Genomic DNA, 23461 nt, shown 5'->3' with positions numbered 1-23461 from the left:
TATCTTACCCGGAATGTTTTTCTCTTAACTGCATAAAAGGACAAAATGCAAAATATATGCTGAATTTGGAAAAGCAATAATTAAAGTGCTCTTGAACTGTTCTGCCGAGTATGAGTGTCTGGTTATGTGCACGTGATGCATGATCAAGTTCTGGTTTTGGGGAAGTAAGTTGTAATGCCTACCAAAGCTTAGACCAAGCATACGCCTTTGTATCCGATGTTCTTTCATGAGTTTATTCAACATAAATCGGAACCAAGAAAGTCGTTCATTTCAAAGTCGTAATTTGCATTCCAGTTCACTAGGTGGCGGTAATGTCACAAAAGAACAGCTGCTGTTGAACCCAAATGAGTTCTCGTTGAGTACAAACCGGGAAATTTTTGAAAGTTGGTCGGTGTGGGCGTTGGTCGCTTTCACAAGCGCAACAATCCTATTAGTAAAATATTTCTTTCATGTACTGCAGAATCTCAATGGCGCAAGAAATATATGACGATCGATCGGCTGGAAGAATATTGAATGGAAGTCAGAAGAAAAACACCGTCGTTGGAGACTCGACTGTCAGAGATGAAGTCTGTGAAGAAAGTAACCCAGCGAGTCCTGAACCTGAAGGCAATATGCAGCATATAACTCAAGGTACGTGCTACATTTTAAGCTTAATTTTATTTGGTAACCTGCTATAATGCTATTATTAGGGTGACCAGACGTCCTCTTTTTCCAAGACGTCCTACTTTTGAGCCCTAAAATTTATGTCCGGGGGGGGGGGGGGGGGGGGGATTTCAAAACCGTCCGGGATTTTGTTGGACTACCTCAAACATAATACATGGACAGTACAGTGTCAATAGAATTGCCACTCTGTTCGATTTCACTCCATTCCAGCTTTATCTGTATCGTTCGCAAATAAGTCCTCAAATCTAGTCACTTTGCTACGAAGTAAGGTGGGCTGTCCAGTGTTCACCGAGTGTTTACAAGCAATGCCGAAACGAAAATGCACGTTCACGGATGAGTTGAATTTAAAAAAATCCAGTGCTTTCGCCAGGGGCGTGATCATTATGAAGCTGAGTGCTTGACGTGCAAGGCTGGCACTTACGTGTCTGAGGCAAACAAAGGTGCCAACGCACCCCGCAAGAAGATGACTGAAGAGGAGCCCTTTTTTCTTCAAATGCTGCACCGATGGAAGTATTTCTTTAGTCTTTTTTTACTTAGTGTACCGCTATAAAACCAGTGTTAGTGTAAATAGTTTTTTATTGTATATATGTTGTTTTGTGTTATTTGGGCCAATAAATGCAATTGCTATACAGCAAACATGTAAAAAATCCGTCCCGCGGGCTAATATCCGGCCCCTGGTCATATTTCATACGGCCCGCAGCTTCGGTCTAATAATGTATTATTAATGGCCCGCCTGGACTGTCAAACTGAATAAAAAATACCATGAAACTTGACATTGCGGGCCGTTGCTTTCAAGAGAAATGGGAATTACATTACTTTTTCTCTTAAAATCAAGGCAATTGTGCTTGTCTAATTTGTAAAGAGACGGTTGCCTTGTTTAAGGATTTCAACCTGAAGACACACCATCAGACTAAACATGCTAACACATACGACAAGCTAACAGGGAGTGACCACGCTGATTAAGGGAAGCAACTCTAAGCTGAACTGGCATCTCAACAGCGATTCATCACGTGGGGCTGTGAGTCAAAAGTAGATCAAAAGTAAAAATTACTTAATATTAAATACCGTAATTTTCGGACTATAAGTCGCACCGGAGTATAAGTCGCACCAGCCATAAAATGCCCCAAAAAGTGAAAAAAACATATACAAGTCGCTCCGAAGTATAAGTCTCATTTTGGGGGGCAATTTATTCGACAAAATCCAACACCAAGAACAGCCATGAGCGAGCAACAACAGGCTAAACGATAGGTATGCTAACGTGACATAAACACAAACTAAGAGCTGAGAACGGCCCTGACGTAAAATTCAGAGTTATTCTTGAAGGACACTTCCCACCCTGGCCACTCCCTTTTCGAACTGTTGCCACCAGGCAGACGCTGCAGAGAAATTAGGTCAAGGACTAGCAGATTTGCCAACAGTTTTTACCCTACAGCGGTCGTCGCATTGAATGCAGCTAAACGTAAATGATTATGCCTGTGTATGTTCTTCTTCTGTGGGTTTTAGCTTGTATTTTTTATTCTATTTATTATTCAGTTTATTTTTTAATCTCATGCGCGGATCGGTTGGCACTTTTTAAATTTCGTTGTACATGTTACAATGACAAATAAAGATCTATCGATCTATCTCTATCTCTCTATCTCTCTATCTCTCTATATCTATCTCTCTATCTCTCTATATCTATCTCTCTATCTCTCTATATCTATCTCTCTATCTCTCTATATCTATCTCTCTATATCTATCTCTCTATCTCTCTATATCTATCTCTCTATCTCTCTATATCTAGCTCTCTATCTCTCTATATCTAGCTCTGTCTCTGTCTAGCTCTGTCTCTGTCTAGCTCTGTCTCTGTCTAGCTCTGTCTCTGTCTAGCTCTGTCTCTGTTTAGCTCTGTCTCTGTCTCTCTATCTCTATCTCTATCTCTATCTATTCTATGGAGCTCTCTTCCACTTCCGTGGCTGGAAGTCCACGCCGCCACACGCCTATAAGTTTGTTTTGTTAAATAAAGAGCTGTTTACCAAACCCACGTCTTTCCTTGAACTTTGTTAACGCGACGTTGCGTCAGCAGCACGGCGGTTGTTTACTTAAGGAACAAAGATTGACTCGACGGAGCTGCTGCTGACGTGACGTCGCGCTGCTTACGTCACTTGAAATTCAAATTACAATACCGTTTTTTTTCCGTGTATAATGCGCCCCCATGTATAATACGCACCCTAAAAACGGCATGTTGATGCTGGAAAAAAGCCTGTACCCATGTATAATACGCACCCAATTTTTATGATTTTTTTTAATTTTTATTTTTATTTTTAAGTCCCAATGATCGTCACACACGCAGGGAGGCAATGGGTCTGATTTTTATAGTCTTTGGTATGGTCTTAACTAGGCTGGATGTAATTTTTTTTGTTGGCGTTGATTTCTCCGACTGCCCGTAAAGACACCACCGCGGTCAGTGCGGACATGTGGAAAAGGCGTGCGGACGTGAAAAAGCGGCTCTGTATGGGAGAGACGTTGAAGAGGAATAAAAACACCCTTGGAAACCAAAACTTGCCCCTCGTCGTGACTCGGAGCCGCAACAAATGTTTCGGATTTGTGTAGAGTACATTGTGAAAGCAAACGAGCAGGTGATCGAGCAAGCGTCTGATACGAGAGCATTGCGGTCGTATGGACCATGATTTTCTTAAAAAAAAAAAAAAAGAAATTTTATTTTTTTTAAAAATTGTACCCATGTATAATGCGCACCCCAGATTTTAGGACAATAAATTAGTTGAATTTTGCGCATTATACACGGAAAAAAACGGTAATCCCTTGCTACATTGCAATTCGTTTATCGCGGTTTCACTTTTTTTTTTTTGAACATTTGTGAAAAAAAAACAAGTCGCTCCTGAGTATAAGTCGCCCCCCCCCACCCAAACTATGAAAAAAAAATGCGATTTATAGTCCGAAAATTACGGTATTACGAAGTGGCCATGTTAATACTGTTAATGTTATGAACCTGTAGACGTGACACAAACGATGGCTTTCTGAAAAATATTGTAAATGACAAGAGCAAAATTCACTTGTTTTAAGTTTTTATAATAACAGACAATTTTGCATTACTTATAACTCCTGTTTAAAATGTTCATGAGAGAAAAATAATTTTAAACTTGTAAATTTAAGGTATTTCATACATTTTGTTTAATGTTATCTGACTCTTCAGATATGAATGGAAGGCAGAATTTGTGTTTTTAGAGTTGTTCACATCTGCCTGAGTGGCTTATATTTGGTTATGTTGTCATTTAAAAAATAAAGACAATTGGGACAATGAAATTTGTTTCATAAGAGTGGGTATTTGCATGAGATTTCTGTAGTTAAAAAATGTCAGAAAAAACTATTGGCCCCCGGGACCCTTCACTTGATCAAATCTGGCCCTCCTTTCAAAAAGTTTGGACACCCTTGTTGTAATTGAACAGAGTGGCAATTCTCTTGACAATGTACTGTACGTGTATTTTGTTTGAGGCAGTCCAACAGAATTCCAGAAGATTTTGAAATTCCACCTGGACATTTTCTTAGGGCTCAAAAGTAGGTCATGTCTGGGGAAAAAGAGGACGTCTGGTCACCCTATTATAGATAGACCGATAGATCGCTAGAGAGACCGAGAGCTACTGTATTCCATTCTATTTTAAATGCGACAGCTCTATTCCAAAATGAAGGGAAAGCTAACAATGATGCAAGTGATGATGGGGATGAAAATGATGATGACGACGATGACAGTGGCACAGACAACTTCAACGCTAAGACAGGAACCCAGCTTCAGAGATCTGAGCACAATGGAGGAATCAACTCAAGTTTACCAGACACATTCAAAACAGACCATCTCCTGTTTTATGAAAGGTTCAAAGCCTACCAGGACTTCATACTAGGTAAGAATGTGAACAGTTATTTTAGTTACAAGCTCATTGTGACGTCAGCCACTAGCAGATATTGCAGTCGTGCGTGCGTGTGCTATAGTAAAATTTTGGGGGCGACCAAAGTGTTTTTCAAAACTGGTGGAAAGCAACGTAGAAAGCTGTTGCCTCATTGGTAGCGATGTCAAAAAGCTTCATGTTGTATATAATAAAATATTTAATCAAAGTCTTCCTGTTTCAGCTCCATACATCCCCATTAAACTTAATCACATTTAGTAGACCTACAAGTAGTAACGGGAAAGCGAAGTGTCGAATTTGCTTCATGTACCAGTTGTTGCGTTTATTTACTTTTTTGGACACATCTTGATTGGGCTGAAAGCACACCGTTACTTCTTAAATCCATTTATTATTCTTGAATCCATTCATCAAAAAAACAACAACCGATTAATGAAGCAAATCTATAGTCATTTTCCCATCTGATTAATGAAGCAAATCTATAGCGTAATTTTCCCATCACTACCTACATGGCAAATAAGTGCTGTGTGTACTACTGAGCATTAACGTGTTTCATGGCGCATATAATGTGTGTTTTTGTTGTCTCTAAGTAAAGTAAGTATTCAGTTTGTTTAGGGGGCTGCATTTGTTTGCATTTTTTTTGGTCCTCCGCTTTTAATAATCTTTAAATTATCAATGTTATTATTCATTCAGTGGCTGAGAAAATAATTGCGCGATCGGACAAAATTAAGCTCCCTGCCCACTGAGGTCCACTTAAATTTTGGAAAGTCCATTAGGACTTTAAAAATATTTTCTAAATTTTAACGACCGCTCTGGCACAATAATTAGACCAGCGCAGTGCAGTTGCGCGGTCGGCGGCGCGCTACGGCTGCGCGTTCGGCGGTGTGCTGCGGTTGCGCGTTCGGACAAAATTAAGCTCCCTGCGCACTGAGGTCCTCTCAAATTTTGGAAAGTACATCAGGACTTTAAAAATATTTTCTTAATTTCAGCGACGGCTCTGTCACAATAATGCAACCAGCGCGGTGCAGTTGCGTGTTTGGCGGTGCGCTGCAGTTGTGCGATCGGACAAAATTAAGCTCCCTGCGCACTTAGGTTCACTTAAAATTTGGAAAGTACATCAGGACTTTAAAAACATTTGTTTCTAAATTTCAGCGACGGCTCTGTTACAATAATGCGACCAGCGCGATGCAGTTGCGCGGTCGGCGACGTGCTACGGTTGCGCGTTTGGTGGTGCGCTGTAGTTGCGTGATTGGACAAAAATGCGCAAATGAAAAAATGTGGGTTTTTTTTAGTCTTGAAACAGATTACAATTTTTTCCCCATTATTTGTAATGGAAAAAATACCGTTTTTTTTCCGTGTATAGTGCGCCCCCATGTATAGTACGCACCCCTAACAATGGCATGCTGATGCTGGAAAAAAGCTTGTACCCATGTATAATACGCACCCAATTTTTATGAATTTTTTAAAAAAATTTTTTTAAGTCCCAAAGATCGTCACACACGCAGGGAGGCAATGGGTCCCATTTTTAAAGTCTTTGGTATGGTCTTAACTAGGCTGGATGTCATTTTTTTTGTTGGCGTTGATTTCTCCGACTGCCCCTAAACGCACCACCGCGCTCCGTGCGCACACGGCGGCTCTGTATGGGAGAGACGTTGAAGAGGAATAAAAACACCCTTGGAAACCAAAACTTGCCCCTCGTCGTGACTCGGAGCCGCAACAAATGTTTCGGATTTGTGTAGGGTACATTGTGACAGACGGCAAACTAGCAGGTGATCGAGCGAGCGTCTGATACAAGAGCATTGCGGTCGTATGGAGCGTGTTTGAAATGAACAGCAGAGACGAAAGGAACAAGGCAAAGTGTTGTGAAATAAAATATTACCTGTAATACGCATTTTGTTATTTGCTGATTGAAACTGCTAATTAAACTGTGAATTGAAACTAATAGGTGGAGAACTGAACTCTCGCTCTTTATATAGCTGACGTGTCTTGCGCAACCGTTCTGCGCATCTGTAATGGCGGCCTCCGTATGACGTCCGGTCCGCGATGGAGATTAAAAAACAAACAATATTTGACAATAACACCATCGAGGATTGCACCATCGCATCAAACGATGTGTCGTCAATTATGAATTTTACTAAGTGTGTTGGGCAGGATGGCTGAATGCGATGCGCGATTGACAACAAACAAGAAGAAAGGTGAGTTTTATTTCGGGGGAGATTTGTCATGTCTCGTCCCCAGTTTTGCTATGTGTCTAGGTTGCCATAGTTTCTGTTCGTGTCACCCCGCTCTTCCTGTGTCACCTCAATCGATGTAACGTGTTTTGTATTTAAGTCCTGTCTGCCCCTCGCTCACCGTTGGATCATTGCATGTGTTACTGTCATTCTGTTCCTGTCTTTGGTAATGTCACCCTGTCTTTTTGTTCCACGACTTTGTCGGTCAGTCCTGTTGTTGGTTTTGTTGTACCATGACTTTATTTAAAAAAAAAAAAAAAATTAAAAAAAAAAAAAATAAATGTTTTTTTTCTTTGTACCCATGTATAATACGCACCCCAGATTTTAGGACAATAAATTAGTAAAATATTGCGCACTATACACGGAAAAAAACGGTAGATTCGGAATTCGACCGATTTGCTTGTCGAAAACCGAGATTTGACTATGTCGGACAGGAGTGTAAGTCTCATTTCTGGAGGAACTTTATTTGACAAAATTCAACACCAAGAACAGACCTAAAAGCATCAAAATCTTCGTCCTCTGTGTAAACAACGCCATTGCTGAAGTACATGTGGCGCTGAGGTCAGTCTCAGTCAGACTGAGTCAGTTGCAGTTCCAATTATTCTATAGGCCTATATAACTATGTATAAACTACAGTCAAACCTCAATTTTCGACCAAAATCCGTTCCAGAAGGCGGTGCAAGTGAATCGGTCGAATTCCGAATCTATTTCTCCCATTACAAATGGAAAAAATGTTAATCCCTTCCAAGACAAAAAAAACAACGCTTTTTTAAAGCATTTTTTCATTTGTGCAATTTTGTCCGATCGCGCAACTGCAGCGCACTGCCGAAGTCCTGATGTACTTTCCAAAATTTAAGTGGACCTCAGTGCGCAGGGAGCGTAATTTGGTCCGATCGCGCAACTGCAACGCGCCGGGCGCTCACTGTCGCATTGCTTTAAGAGCGCCTTTGTGTTTTAGGATGGCTTTACTGCTCCCACTTGCTTTCTTTGGAGGCATGATTAGGGGTTAATACAGGGGTGGGCAAACTTTTGGACTCGCGGGCCGAACTGGGTTCTAAATTTGGACCGGAGGGCCGGACAAGGAGCAGATGGACGTAGGCGTTGTGTGAAGTCATATAAGCGACCTGTAAAGGTCATTGCATAGAAGATCTTGGCCTTTAGTAGGTAGTAAAGCATGGATATTCCAAACAATTTTTTTGAAAACAAATGCATTTATTAACAGCATTAAACAAAAAAAATAATTCACTAAAAAACTGCTATCAGTGATTCTCATAAAATACGACACTGTTATTATGAATAACAATCTCCATCACTTCAGTGCCTGCAGGTCAGATTAATGAAAGATGTTTATCTTATGAGATCACATCAAACGGCAAACATTCTGACCAAATATATCATCTTGAAGAATCGGTGAAAGCATACATCCAATTAAAGTAATCAAAACAGCAACACGGTGAGGGGTATCTGAAAATCAGAGCAGAGTTTTAACTCGCAAACACCTGGTAACAGAGGTGAGGAAACGGGAAACACCTCCTTAAAGTAAGCCTTAAGAACTTTACAGGTTAAGATTAGTCGCAAATAGGTGGTGCATCAATGTCCTTGAGCATCCTGCATTGTTTGAAAATGAGAATGGTCGCTAGTTTCAATCCCTGCTATGTGTACAAATCATATTCAAAATGCATTTTTTTACAATAAACTTGAGAGCCTCCCGTTCATTTTCAGTGGGAACAGTGTTGTTGGTCTCCCTTTTTTGCTAGTGCATCATAGTCTGGAGTAAAATTTGTTGTGGCAATTCTTAGGCGAGATCCGAGGTGTTGGTCCATTTACCTTGATCTGTGACGGGTTGATGTTGATGTGGCTGAACGTCACGTCGCGTACGTCGAGCCAAATTCTCCACTCTTTTTTAACATTCGGCACTCACTTCTTTTTTTCGGGCCACTCATTTTAATGGAAGGATTCCAGGGGAAGGTTTGTGGGTGGCTTTAGCGCAAAACTGCATCTGAAAGCTCAGCGCGCGAATTATAAGAATGCTGTCGTCAAAGCTCACGCTCTAAATTCGGGACTGATACGAATAGAGCGAGAGTGCGCCAAGTCCGTACTACTGAGTACGTACACGCACTTGTGAGTGTGCACCGAGCTTTCTGACACGGCTTCCGGTAGTAAATGCGCAGGCGAGCGCTTCGCCATCTACTGGGAAAACGCAGTCATTGCAGGCAAAATGACCAAAAAAAAAAGTTTAATACAATTTGTTCAGGGTTGGCGGGCCGGATTAAACGGTCCCGTGGGCCGGATGTGGCCCGCGGGCCGTAGTTTGCCCACCCCCGGGTTAATACAATCCTCAAAGTAACAAATACATTAACGAACGGAGTCAGTCACAGGGCTGTGGACTCGGTCGGATTTTTGCACCGAGTCCGAGTCCGGCGTCTTGACCATGAGTCCGAGTCCGGCTGTCCATTTTTTCTGTTAATTCATGTGACTGCTTAGTCTTTATTCAAGGCTAATTTAGATCAAAATCTAAATAATTACAACAGTTTTGTGATGGCTTTGTCTTTATTAAACATATAAACGATTACAATAAACCAGGGCTGTGGACTCGGTTCGGACTCGGGGACTCGGACTCGGTCGGACTCTGTCATTTTTGCCGGACTCGGACTCAGTGCTGATTTTGACCGAGTCCACCGAGTCCGACAATAAAAAAAAAAAGGAGGCAAGACGCAGCCAGAGAGTGTCACGTTACAGTCAGCGCGGTAGGAGTTGTAAGAAGCAGTAAAAACTTCACCAAACCCGCCGTAATAACCCGTGATACGTTATATCCTTACTATTTTCCAGGTTCTTACATAGCAAGAATAGGTCGGACAACGACGTGAATGATAACTGCTTTATTCCTTACTCACAGTGCGTTCACAGGGCGTACCACAACAACACAGAATGCGCCCATCCCACTTTGGGTGCGTTTGGACTACGTCAAATTATACCGAATTATAGCGAAAAACCGATGTTGTACGGCGTCAGCACTATGTTGTTTTCAATAAAAACATGAAGAAGCAAATTAATAAATGCAACAATATTAATTTGCTTTGAAAATACCTGAGTAATAAAATAAAATGGATGGATGGATGAATGATGATCACAATTAAGTAGAAAGTCTCCTTTGTAATAAATACTCCTTGTAGCCTGTACCCAAAAAGAGGAGTTTCTTTGCATCGATGTTTATGCAAAGAGCTCACGTAATTATATTGTTGCGTTTTGGTGAAGTGAATGAGTGTTCCGTCTGTACGACTGGTCTTTGAATGCACCCCGCTTCAATGGCAGAACGCGGATGGCATCAAATGAGAATAATCCTTTATAAAAATTAAAATTGACTGACGCAAAGGTGAGTTCATGTTTTTATTGAAAACAACATAGTGCTGACGCCGTACGACATGGGTTTTTCGCTTTCCAAATAAGGGGTCGTCACTAATTATTTGTGTTTAGATAAATGTCTGAGCTATAATGGTGTAATTAATGATTAAAACTTGAAAGTATCTGTTTATTGTATTCGTTTATATGTTTAATAAAGACAAAGCCATCACAAAACTGTTGTAATTATTTAGATTTTGATCTAAATTAGCCTTGAATAAAGACTAAGCAGTCACATGAATTAACAGAAAAAATGGACAGCCGGACTCGGACTCATGGCCAAGAGGCCGGACTCGGACTCGGTGCAAAAATCCGACCGAGTCCACAGCCCTGCAATAAACTGATACTTTCAAGTTTTAATCATTAATTACCGTTTTTTTCCGTGTATAGTGCGCAAAATTTAACTAATTTATTGTCCTAAAATCTGGGGTGCGTATTATACATGGGTACAAAAAAAAAAAAAATTTTTTTTTTTTTGATATTTTTTTTTTTTTAAAGAAAGTCATGGTACAACAAAACCAACAGCAGGACTGACCGACAAAGTCGTGGAACAAAAAGACAGGGTGACAGTACCAAAGACAGGAACAGAATGACAGTAACACATGCAATGATCCAACGGTGAGCGAGGGGCAGACAGGACTTAAATACAAAACACGTTACATCGATTGAGGTGACACAGGAAGAGAGGGGCGACGCGAACAGAAACTATGGCAACCTAGACACATAGCAAAACTGGGGACGAGACATGACAAATCTCCCCCGAAATAAAACTCGCCTTTCTTCTTGTTGTCAATCGCGCATCGCATTCAGCCATCGTGCCCAACACACTTAGTCAAAAAAATCCATAATTGACGACACGTTTGATGCTATGGTGCAATCCTTGATGGTGTGTTATTGTCAAATATTGTTTGTTTTTAATCTCCATCGCGGACCGGACGTCATACGGAGGCCGCCATTACAGATGCGCAGAACGTATGCGCAAGACACGTCAGCTATATTAAGAGCAAGATATATGTTTTCTTCCTATTAGTTTCAATTCACAGTTTAATTAGCAGTTTCAATCAGCAAATAACAAAATGCGTATTACAGGTAATATTTTATTTCACAACACTTTGCCTTGTTCCTTTCGTCTCTGCTGTTCATTTCAAACACGCTCCATACAAGATTCAGATTCAAGATTCAAGATTCAAGAGTTTTTTATTCGCCATGTTTGAGCGTGCCAAACAAGGAATTTGACTTCGGTAGAAACACACCCTCTGTTCAACATTTAGGTGACTAACAACATTCAGGACATGTGAATAATGGCAAAAACAGTGTAGACAAATTCAAAAAGGTGTGAGGAGCAGGATGTTATTGCACAGTAATGTCTCTGAGACTCTATGAGTGGTGTGAGTTCATCAGAGCAACAGCCTGGGGGAAGAAGCTGTCTCTGTGTCTGCTGGTTTTGGCGTACCGAGCTCTATAACGCCGTCCGGAGGGGAGTAGTCAGGGCTCGAAACTAACGATTGCCCGATTGCCCGGGCAAGTAGCGATGGCAGACGGGCAAGTAGAATTTTTTCCTCACTTGCCCGAACTTGCCCTGCCATAATACCATGTTTTCAAGCTGTAAAAAGACGATTTTGTGCATAATTTCTCGCAACTTCTGCCGCTTCTGGTCCGACATTTTGTTTTCTAGGGAGCGGTTAGTTTCTCGTGTAAGTCTGCAATACATTGATAACGGCAAAGCGCTTCGTAATTAAATGCATGCTCTCTCACCCGTCCCTGGCTCTTCTGCGCCTGCGCACCAGCAGAGCTTGTTTCCGGTTGGCGGATACGAAGGCATATGAAGGCAAAACTTATAGTGTTGTCTTTTTTATTGCAAAAATGTGTCGGGCAAGTAAAAATCCACTCCAAAAAAATTCGGGCAAGTAAAATTTTGTTTCGGGCAAGTAAAATTTTCTCCAACTTGCCCGAGGGCAACTTGGGCAAAAAATAAGCTTCGAGCCCTGGTAGTTCAAACAGACTGCAACCCGGGTGAGAAGGGTCTGTAGAGATGTTCCTTGCCCGATTCCTGGTCCTGGACAGGTACAAGTCTTGGATAGATGGGAGGTTGATTCCAATGATCTTTTCTGCAGTTCTGATTGTCCGTTGTAGTCTGTGCTTGTCTTGTTTGGAGGCCGATCCAAACCAGACAGTGATGGAGGTGCAGAGGACAGACTGGATGATGGCAGTGTAGAAGGTCTTCAGAAGCTCTCGCGGCAGGTTGAACTTCTTGAGCTGTCTCAGGAAGTACAGCCTCTGCTGGGCCTTCTTCCGGACAGAGTCTATGTGGCCGGTCCATTTCAGGTCCCGAGAGATTGTGGTTCCCAGGAACTTGAAGGTGTCTGTGGAAAGAATAGTATTACTGCGGATAGTGAGGGGTAAAAGTGGTGAAGTGTCTCGCCTGAAATCCACTGTCATCTCCACGGTCTTGAGCGGGTTTAGCCCCAGATGGTTTTGACTGCACCAGTGGACCAGCCGCTCCACCTCCTGTCTGTACGCAGTCTCATCACCGTCCTGGATCAGTCCGATGAGAGTGGTGTCGTCTGCATACTTCAGGAGCTTCACAGGGGAGTCACCTGAGGAGAAATCATTGGTGTAGAGGGAGAAGAGCAGTGGGGAGAGGACGCAACCCTGAGGGGCTCCAGTGTTGGTGGTCCGGGTGTCAGATGTGATGCCCCCCAGCCTCACACGCTGTCTCCTGTTGGTCAGGAAGCTGGTGATCCACTGACAGGTGGAGGCAGGCACCGCAAGCTGGATGAACTTCTGTTGGAGGATGTCAGGGGCGATGGTGTTGAACGCCGAGCTGAAGTCCACGAACAGGATCCTGGCGTACGTTCCTGGGGTGTCCAGGTGGTGCAGGATGTAGTGCAGTCCCATTTTGACCGCATCATCCACTGACCTGTTTGGCCGGTAGGCAAACTGGAGGGGGTCAAGCAGGGGGCCCGTGACCTCCTTCAGGTGGTTCAGCACTAACCTCTCGAACGATTTCATGACCACAGATGTCAGTGCGACGGGTCTATAGTCATTCAGACCTGTGATGGCGGGCTTCTTGGCTACTGGAACGATGGTGGAGCTCTTGAAGCACAAGGGCACCTCACACAGCTCCAGAGAACGGTTGAAGATCCGTGCAAAGGTGGGCGCCAGCTGCTCAGCGCAGACTTTCAAGCAGGAAGGTGACACGCCGTCCGGGCCCGGTGCCTTCCTGGTCTTTTGTCTCCGGAACATCTGGCACACTTCCTCCTCGCGGACCTGGAGTGCGGGCGCGGCCTCTGCAAGAGAGTGAGTGGGTGACAACGATGATAGAGGTGTGGACGGAGCAGTTGTGGGGAGAGGTGAGTATGTAGATTGTGTTGCAGGAGGTCCCGTTGTGTGGGAGGACCGATCAAACCTGCAGTAGAACTTGTTTAGCTGGTTAGCAAGTCTTGGGCTCTCTACAGGACGGGTGGTTCGTTTCTTGTAGCCCGTGATGCTCTGTAGACCTTTCCACACCGTTGAGGGATCAGGATTGGCAGAGAGGTGTCTCTTCAGGTTCTCCCCGTAACACCTCCTGGCTTTTCTGACCTCTCGGTTCAGCGTGTTTCTGGTCTGCCTGAACAGCTCGCGGTCGCCGCTCCTGTAGGCCTCCTCCTTGACTTTGCGCAGCCTCCTGAGGTTCGGTGTAAACCAAGGTTTGTCGTTGTTGTACGTGCAGAAGGGTTTAGTCTGCACACACAGATCCTCACAAAAACTGATGTATGATGTGACAGTGTCAGTGAGTTCATGCAAGTCTGAAGTTGCAGCTTCGAAAGCTCCCCAATCGGTGCAGTCAAAGCAGGCTTGGAGGTCCTGCCTTGACTCCACTGTCCACTTCCTCACAGTCCTCACCACAGGCTTAGAAGTTTTTAGTTTCTGCCTGTAGGCCGGGATCAGATGAACTAGACAGTGGTCCGATAGTCCTAAAGCTGCACGAGCCGCAGAGTGGTATGCATCCTTGATCACGTTGTAGCAGTGGTCCAGAGTCTGTGCCCCTCTGGTGGGACACGTTACGTGCTGTCTGTATCTGGGGAGTTCGTGTGCGAGGTTCGCCCTGTTAAGATCACCTAGAACAATGATTAGTGAGTTTGGTAGAAGTTTCTCCATGTCTGTTACCTGGTCAGCCAGCATCTGCGTGGCTTCACTCGCACGTGCGTGTGGTGGAATGTAAACAGCCGCCATGACGATCGAGGAGAACTCCCGTGGTGAATAGAACGGCCGGCAGTTTATGAAAAGTGCAAAACTCTTTCAACACCGTGACATCAGTACACCAACGTTCATTAATGTAGAAACAGACACCACCTCCCTTTGATTTTCCGGAGAGCTCCGCGCTGCGATCTGCTCGCATTAGCTTGAACCCGGCTAGCTCCACGGCGTGGTGGGGGGTTCGTTCGCTAAGCCACGTTTCCACAAAGCACAGCGCGGCGGATCTGCTGAAGTCCGTGTTCCTTGAAGTGAGGAGCAGCAGTTCGTCCATCTTGTTCGCCAGGGAGCGGACATTCGCCAGATGAATTGACGGTAGGGCAGAACGGAACCCTTTCTGCCTCAGCCTTACGAGTGCGCCGGCTCGCTTACCGCGCCGCCGTCGTCGCGCTAGCTTGTACGCTAGCTTGTACAGCACCGCCGCTCCGGCTAGAATCTCTGACAAACAGTCTGAATCGGAGAGAACAGGAGAGAAAGTACCATAAGAAGTCTGTCCGATGTTTAACAGAGCTTCTCTGGTAAAAGTGGTCCGGGATGGACAGCAGAGGACACAGAAAACACACAAAATAAGACAAATAAACAGAGAGCTACTCACCGTGGCTGCCATCCGCGGCGCCATCGTATCCGAAAATACGACCGCAATGCTCTTGTATCAGACGCTCGCTCGATCACCTGCTAGTTTGCTGTCTGTCACAATGTACCCTACACAAATCCGAAACATTTGTTGCGGCTCCGAGTCACGACGAGGGGCAAGTTTTGGTTTCCAAGGGTGTTTTTATTCCTCTTCGTCTCTCCCATACATGGGGGCGCACTATACACGGAAAAAAACGGTACACCATTATAGCTCAGACATTTATCTAAACACAAATAATTAGTGACAACCCCACAACTATCAAAACACATCAATGATATAAGCTGGGTGACATAATCGTCCTTGACATTGGTACATAATGTAAACATTAGCCTAAGTGCAACTCAACGTGGCCGCATTGATCGTAACTTACGCTCCGTTTCCCCCCCCAAATCTAGAGGCAAAACATTGTTCTCTCGCTGCTCCAGGGTTCTTCCATCTTGGCTGCGCGCGGGGCATTGTGGGTCTTGTACGTGCACGCACGCAGGCGCGGGCGCGCACGCAACAATTAAATATCAGGCAGAATGGCTTGCCATAGCGTTCAACAAAAAACAACTTTAACTCTGTTAAAAACGTCCTGTGTTCATCGTCATATATTCATTTAGCTGTGCATTTTTTCCTTGCCATTTTGCCAAGCGTCTTGTCAGCGTTTCTGGACCTAATGTAGTAACAGTCGCCATTCATTAAAAAGCCAGCAAAACCAATCGCTCTGTTTGTCCCTCCTCCTTTGCGGGATTTCCCCTCACGCGCATGCGCGTTTGACCAAAAACCATATTGAACTCAAGCGAAGCAAATACGCACGAAAAATAAACACAAATGTTTTTGGTTTTTTTATTGTCGGACTCTGTGGACTCGGTCAAAATGAGCACCGAGTCCGAGTCCAGCAAAAATGACCGAGTCCCCGAGTCCGAGTCCACAGCCCTGGTCAGTCAGCATCCTGGCCGCGCGGTCGGGTTTTCTCGGGTTCTTTCGGCTCACCTCGCAAGGTTCGACCTCCGAATTTTGTTCAACAACTGAAGCAAAAAAATCTAGAATTTTTCGTTCGAATTTGTTCGAGAACCGGGACGTTCGAAAACCGAGGTCTGACTGTATATATCAAATAAGTACTTTTTAAATAACAATTTTATCGAACCATCTGCGTCACTCCAAATCATTAAATCCAACGAAATCTTCGTCTGTGTGTCACTTATAAACAACGCCGCTGCTGACTCCGGAAGGTCAGACTCATTGTCAGTGGCAGCTCCAATTATTTCACAGGTATTTAGACCTGACATCTAGTGCGCCCTCATGCGGTTTAAAGTGAAAATAACATGTGAAGTGATCAACGCTCACCTTTCAAAAGCACATTAAGAACATAACTACAATTGTGTTTTTTTTCCTTCGTAATATTGCTAAGATTCGTCCTCTCGACCGGTGATGGGGGAACTATTATTCATGCGTTTCTTACGTCGCGCCTGGATTACTGTAACGGATTATTCTCTGGTCTTCCTAAGTCTAGTATCAAAAGTCCACTGTTAGCACAAAATGCTGCTGCAAGGCTGCTCTCGCGGAAAAGAAAATTTGATCACATTACCCCAATATTAGCCAACTTACATTGGCTCCCGGTCCATTTAAGATGTGACTTCAAGGTTCTTCTATTAACCTATAAATCAATGCATGGCTTAGCGCCTTCATATCTTGTCGACCTAGTTGTTCCTTACGTTCCGTCTCATAACCTCCGCTCGCAAAACGCTAGTGACCCCGAGGGCCAGAAAAATGCCTGCTAGGTCTAGAGCATTTTCTATTCAGGCTCCAGAGCTTTGGAATGCCCTACCAATCGATATTAGAACTGTTACCTCAGTAGAAACATTTAAGACACGTTTAAAGACACATTTCTATGATATGGCCTTTAACTAACCTGTAGTGGCCGATTCCGCTGGAGTTTATTGTATTTGGATAAACGAAGGTTAAAAAAATAAAATTAAGGGAATTATATACTGTGGTTTTGGCAAGTTGCTTTTAAATTGCGGTTAATTGATTCCATTGCTTTAAAAGGTGTGGTTTGTTTACCAGTATTTTATAGTGTAATTTCCCAATTTTAGCTTCAATATTTGAGAGGCAATTATTTTATTTTAATGTACTTTGTTTGGTTGTTTAGGTCTTCTGATTAATGCAAGTTATCTATGTATTTTAGGTTCATCTTCCTGACTGTTGAAATAAGAAAATGCAAGAAAATTAAGACGGAAAACATAATTTCAATATTTTACTACCGTTTTTTTCCGTGTATAGTGCGCAAAATTTAACTAATTTATTGTCCTAAAATCTGGGGTGCGCATTATACATGGGTACAAAAAAAAATTTTTTTTTTTTTTTTTTTTTTAAGTCCCAATGATCGTCACACACGCAGGGAGGCAATGGGTCCCATTTTTATAGTCTTTGGTATGGTCTAAACTAGGCTGGATGTAATTTTTTTTGTTGGCATTGATTTCTCCGACTGCCCGTAAACGCACCACCGCGCTCCGTGCGCGCACGGAACAGCAAACGAGCAGGTGATCGAGCAAGCGTCTGATACAAGAGCATTGCGGTCGCATGGAGCGTGTTTGGAGTGAACAGCAGAGAAGAAAGTAACAAGGCAAAGTGTTGTGAAATAAAATGCACAGAACGGATGCGCAAGACACGTCAGCTATATAAAGAGCGAGAGTTGTTTTCTTCCTGTTAGTTTCAATTTACAGTTTAATTAGCAGTTTCAATCAGCAAATAACAAAATGCGTATTACAGGTAATATTTTATTTCACAACACTTTGCCTTGTTCCTTTGGTCTCTGCTGTTCATCCTAAAACACAAAGGCGCTCTTTAAGCAATGCGACAGTGAGCGCCCGGCGCGCTGCGGTTGCGCGACCGCACCAAATTAAGCTCCCTGCGCAGTGCGCTCTGAGGTCCACTTAAATTTTAGAAAGTACATCAGGACTTTAAAAATATCTTCTTAATTTCAGCGACGGCTCTGTCACAATAATCGACCAGCGCGGTGCAGTTGGGCGGTCGGCGGCGCGCTACGGTTGAGCGTTTTCTCTCGCACTTTCTCTCTCGCTCTCTCGCACTCTCGCGCACACGCGCACACACGCACACGCGCACACACGCAAACCGGATATCATACGGAGGCCGCCATTACAGATGCGCAGAACGGATGCGCAAGACACGTCATCTATATAAAGAGCGAGAGTTCAGTTCTCTACCTAAATCCGTATTACAGGTAATATTTTATTTCACAACACTTTGCCTTGTTCCTTTCTTCTCTGCTGTTCACTTCAAACACGCTCCATGCGACCGCAATGCTCTCGTATCAGACGCTTGCTCGATCACCTGCTTGTTTGCTGTCCCGTGCGCGCACGGAGCGCGGTGGTGCGTTTACGGGCAGTCGGAGAAATCAACGCCAACAAAAAAAATTACATCCAGCCTAGTTAAGACCATACCAAAGACTATAAAAATGGGACCCATTGCCTCCCTGCGTGTGTGACGATCATTGGGACTTAAAAAAAATATATAAAAAATTCATAAAATTGGGTGCGTATTATACATGGGTACAGGCTTTTTTCCAGCATGAGCATGCCATTTTTAGGGTGCGTATTATACATGGGGGCGCACTATACACGGAAAAAAACGGTATTTATTCAGCACAACAAACAAAAAAGTTAACCTCACAGTCAGTTTCTAACTAAATTTTTGTGAAAGGAGAGATAAATATTACCGTAATTTTCGGACTAAAAGTCGCTCCGGATTACAAGTCGCATCAGCCATAAAATGCCCCAAAAAAGTGAAAAAAACATATAAGTCGCTCCGGAGTGTAAGTCGCAGTGTGGGGGGCAATTTATTCGACAAAATCCAACACCAAGAACAGACATGAACGAGCAACAACAGGCTAAACGATAGGTATGCTAACGTGACAAACACAAACAAAGAGCTGAGAACGGGCCTGACGTAACATTTAGAGTTATTAAGAAAAAACTATTACATAAATAACACGTCTATAAAACCATCTGTCACTCCAATTCATTAAATCCATCGATCGTCTTTTGTCAACAATGGGTGCGCGCCGCTGACGGCGCTTGCACTTCAAAATATTCCACAGGCCCATATAACGATATATAAATTAGATATCAAATAACTTATAGAAGCAATATTATCAAACCATCTGTGCACTCTAAATCATTAAATCCATCGATCAAATTCCTTGTCCTTTGTTAACAACGCCGCACGTGCGCCCTGACGTCAGCCTCGTCGTTATTCCACAGATCTAGTATATAACTAGATTGTAGCGATAACAAAGTACAAGGAAAGACGTGGGTTTGGTAAACGACTATTTCACAAAACAAATTTCCAGGTGTGTGACGGCGTGGACTTCCAGCCACGGAGGTGGAAGAGAGATCCGTAGAGTAGGACCGGGCGTGCGTAAAAGCCATGTCCGAAGCCTATCCACTGTCCCCGGACAGTCACCGGGCCGAGATCCGGCCCCTGACTTCTATCCACGGAGGTGAAACCTTCTGTGTCACTCCAAATCCTTAAATCCTTCAAACTCTTCGTCCTCCGTGTCACTTAGAAACAAAGCCGCTAATGATGCCGGTAGTACGTGGGGCCCTTCGCCATCTTCGTCATCCTGTGATCAATATTTGTCCTTTTTGTAAACAACCGCCACGCTGCGTTGCGCTGCTAACGTCACTTGAAATTCAAATTACAGCAATCCCTTGCTACATCGCGGTTCGTTTATCGCGGTTTTATTTTTTGGGGGAGGGGGAAAAACACATAAGTCGCCCCCCCACCAAAACTATGAAAAAAAACCCGAGACTTATAGTCTGAAAATTACGGTAACTACGGAATTCACTCTTGTAGCGTTTTTAAGGCAACAAACATGTTGCATTGTATTGTTGTACTTTGTGGCATATTGTTGCCAGGGAAAATAAATCTTGGGTATGCTGCCATAAAATAACAAAATTACACATTTTTGCTTTTCTGTACATGTCTATTTAGCCTTCTTTGTTTCCTTTTTAATGGTTAGGTGACTGCAAGCCTTCAGAAGTCAAATCCTTTACTGCTGACTACTTGAAAAAAGTGGTACAGTCATTCGGTTGGCAAGCTCTGTGGTCTGCGGAGTTGTTTGACGTTCTTGTAGAGGTGAGATATTCCTTGTGGTTTTCTATTATTATCAAGTGAAAATGAACATTGCATTTGAGCAATATTTAAATAATAGAAACCACGACATGTAGTAATGACATGAAATGTTCTGTGAGGCAGGACATTACAAAACTAAAACAAGGTGATGCACGCATCATAATGGTTTTCATGGCTCCAGAGCTCGTCACGTTTACATTGTATTGAAGATGTACAGTGATCCCTCGTTTATCACAGATAATTGGTTCAAAGACCACCCGCGAGAGGTGAAAATCTGCGATGTAGAGTCAATTATTGTTTCGATATCCACACAAGACTTTTATGAATCTTTATTGTATTTTCAAACACGATTGTAGTTTTAAACACTTTTTTGTATGTACTTTTTTTTTTTAAACATTTTAAAGTCTAACTGACAAAAACGATATATTTATACTACTAACGTAAGGTCAGATGCCAGATTCGTTAGGTGGTGCCATAACTTTGTCCTCACTTTCCGGAATCTCAATTACAACAGAGTCTTCCCTTGGTTCTTTTCCTGGTGGTCGTGTCGGAAACATAGTGATAGGCAGCTGCTGGCGTTGCTTTTCTTCCTAAGTTAAGATGCATTTATTCACGTGCAGGGCTCCGTCGACTGTATTTCTGAATTGCAAAGCACAAATCATCTCTGGGTCCCATTCCTCCACCATCCTCTGAAGATCTTTTGCAGATCGCATTATGGTTGCCAGGTGTTCGAGTATTCGACCGACTTCTTCTGGATCATCTTCTTTGCCTTCTGCTTCGTCCTCACTCTCTGACCTTCTTAGCTCAGCCAGATCATCATCCGTTAGCAGTTCTCCTTGGCAATCAAGGCGCCTGCTAACATCAGCCTCATTCATTTCAGTAATGCCTACTCCTTTGACTTGCCTTCCTAGCTTTACTACACTACTGATAGCGGAATGACGAATTTCCTCAGAGGTATGTATATCCTTTGTAGTCGTGGACCACTTCTGGCCACGATTCCCTGTCTTTATCTCCCTCAGCATTCAAGATTCAAGAGTTTTTATTCGCCATGTTTGAGCGTGCCAAACAAGGAATTTGACTTCGGTAAATCACACCCTCTGTTCAACATTTAGGTGACTAACAACACTCAGGACATGTGAAAAATGGCAAATATTTTCAAACATCCCCTGATCTTAAACTCCCAAAAGGGCAAAGAAAAACTCAAAACTCCAGCTAGGGGACCTTGAGAAGAGACCACAGATGGGAAGGTCCCTCTTCCAGGATGACCAGGCTGCAATAGATGAAGGAAGGACACATAGTACAAACAGTGCAGACGAATTCAAAAAAGATGTGGAGAGCAGGATGTTATTGCACAGTAATGACTCTGAGACTCTAAGAGTGGTGTGAGTTCATCAGAGCAACAGCCTGGGGGAAGAAGCTGTCTCTGTGTCTGCTGGTTTTGGCGTACCGAGCTCTGTAACGCCGTCCGGAGGGGAGTAGTTCAAACAGACTGCAACTTGGGTGAGAAGGGTCTGTAGAGATGTTCCTTGCCCGTTTCCTGGCATGTTCTCGATGTGCTTGAGACACGTTACTATACTTAACACCTTCCAATACTGCTGCACCGAAAAGTTCATTTCAGTGTCTATGGATTCAACCAGGTCTTGCATGGTGTGCTTGGTGTACAGTGCTTTAAACGCACAAATAACGCCCTGGTCCGTTGGTTGGATGAGGGATGTGGTTCTTGGCGGCAATAATTCAATGCACACACCTTGGGCACTCAGGCCTCCAACGTTGTCCATCAGTAGTAGCACATTAAAATGTAGCCCCTTTTCAACGAGGTAAACCCTGAGTCTTTTGACAATGACTTCGTTATTCAAGCTTTCGGATAGTGCATCCAATACACTTGGAGAACATTCATGTTTTTGTTCATGGGGCTCTTGGAACCTTTGATTTATAAATTAGTGCTGGCTGTACAATATGCCCAGCAGCATTGGCACACATTAAGAGTGTGAAGCAATCCTTGGAAGCCTTAAACCCAGGTGCTTTGGCCTTTTCCTTTATGATCAATGTCCTTTATGCCATACTCTTTCAAAAAGCCAGTCTCATCCATGTTCAACACTTGTTCAGGTATATAGCCCCCTTCTTCAATGATAGACTTAAAAGTCACATTTTTATACAATTCTGCACCAACTTTGTCTGCAGAGACTGCTTCTCCATGGAACCAAACACTCTTCAGGTTGAATCTCATGATGAACTTCTCAAACCAACCCTTGCTTGCAGTGAAAGAAATGCCTTGACTAGTAGTAGGAGATCCCTGTGAAGTTGAGGGTCGTCAGGGTTGGTATTATCATCATCATCTGCAAGTTGGCTGTACAGTTGCCTGGCCTTTTCACGGATGATGTTCGTATTGAAAATAATGTTCTTCCTGCAGTATTTTACCCAAAGGGATATGCCCTTGTTGCCCTTATTGCATGGACTTACTATCCTTGCCTCCCTTAAACCCTTGCCCCCCTTGTAAAAGTAATATTTGCAGCCGAACGTATATTCTTCTTGTCCTTCTTAATATATAACGCACGATCGACTCATTAACCATAACGACTGCCAACCTCTGCGTAACTTCTCCCTTCCTTAAGCATGTCAAGAAATTTCACCTTCTCAGCTATTGTAAGCATCTTCCTCTTACGCTTGCCGTCTCCAGAAGGCGTAGTAGGTGCAAGACGTTATTGTGGTATTGTAGCTAAAAATCCCAAAGTTAAAAAAAAAGAAACTAAGCGCAAGTCTGAGGTGTTGCCAATATATATGTACTGTTGATGCCAACAAAGTGGTAATGGATACAGTGCAGTAGGCTGAGATAATGTGGTTAGAACAGCTCTTACAGCTCTCAGCCAATCAGCTGCAAGGATACAGATCAACATGTTCCCATTGGCCAATAGTGTACTGTAAAGTTATATGGGCAGACAAAGCCCCACACTCATGCCACAGAAATCCGCAATGCAATGAATATATCCGCAATATTTGTTTAAAAAAACACACACGATGCACTGAGGTGGCAATAGGTGAAGCGCAAAGTGGCGAGGGATCACTGTAATGTGTTCAAAAGTATAATTGATGCATGAGCTTACCTTGAGAAGCTATGTTCTTAAAGAGGACATATGAGGACATTTCTTTTTTCCCAACAACTTTTAGTGAAGTTGGTCCATGGCCATCGTTTTACAATATTAACACTATTTCCTGCCAAGTTTGTGCAATAGACTCCACTTATTGCGCTTTTATCTACACTATCC

At 43.3% G+C, this 23461-nt stretch overlaps 1 protein-coding gene across 3 annotated transcripts in view; it reads left to right on the top strand.

The window, feature by feature from the left end:
• Window positions 1–352: 352 nt before the first annotated feature.
• Window positions 353–23461, top strand: part of shcbp1 (SHC SH2-domain binding protein 1) — a 66436-nt gene continuing 43327 nt past the window's right edge. For 2 of the 3 annotated variants that reach the window (XM_061276358.1, XM_061276356.1), the window contains exons 1-3: window positions 353–630; window positions 4332–4559; window positions 20086–20201. In XM_061276358.1, the coding sequence (XP_061132342.1) occupies window positions 450–630; window positions 4332–4559; window positions 20086–20201 (525 nt within the window). In that variant the 5' untranslated portion in view covers window positions 353–449. The remainder of the gene's footprint in view (window positions 631–4331; window positions 4560–20085; window positions 20202–23461) is intronic. The other variant, XM_061276357.1, reaches the window with a different exon arrangement.

The sequence above is a fragment of the Syngnathus typhle genome, linkage group LG4 (assembly GCF_033458585.1).
Source record: "Syngnathus typhle isolate RoL2023-S1 ecotype Sweden linkage group LG4, RoL_Styp_1.0, whole genome shotgun sequence".
Taxonomy (NCBI): Eukaryota; Metazoa; Chordata; class Actinopteri; order Syngnathiformes; family Syngnathidae; genus Syngnathus; species Syngnathus typhle.
Note: the sequence above shows the minus strand (reverse complement) of the source record. Positions and strands in the feature narration are given on the sequence as shown.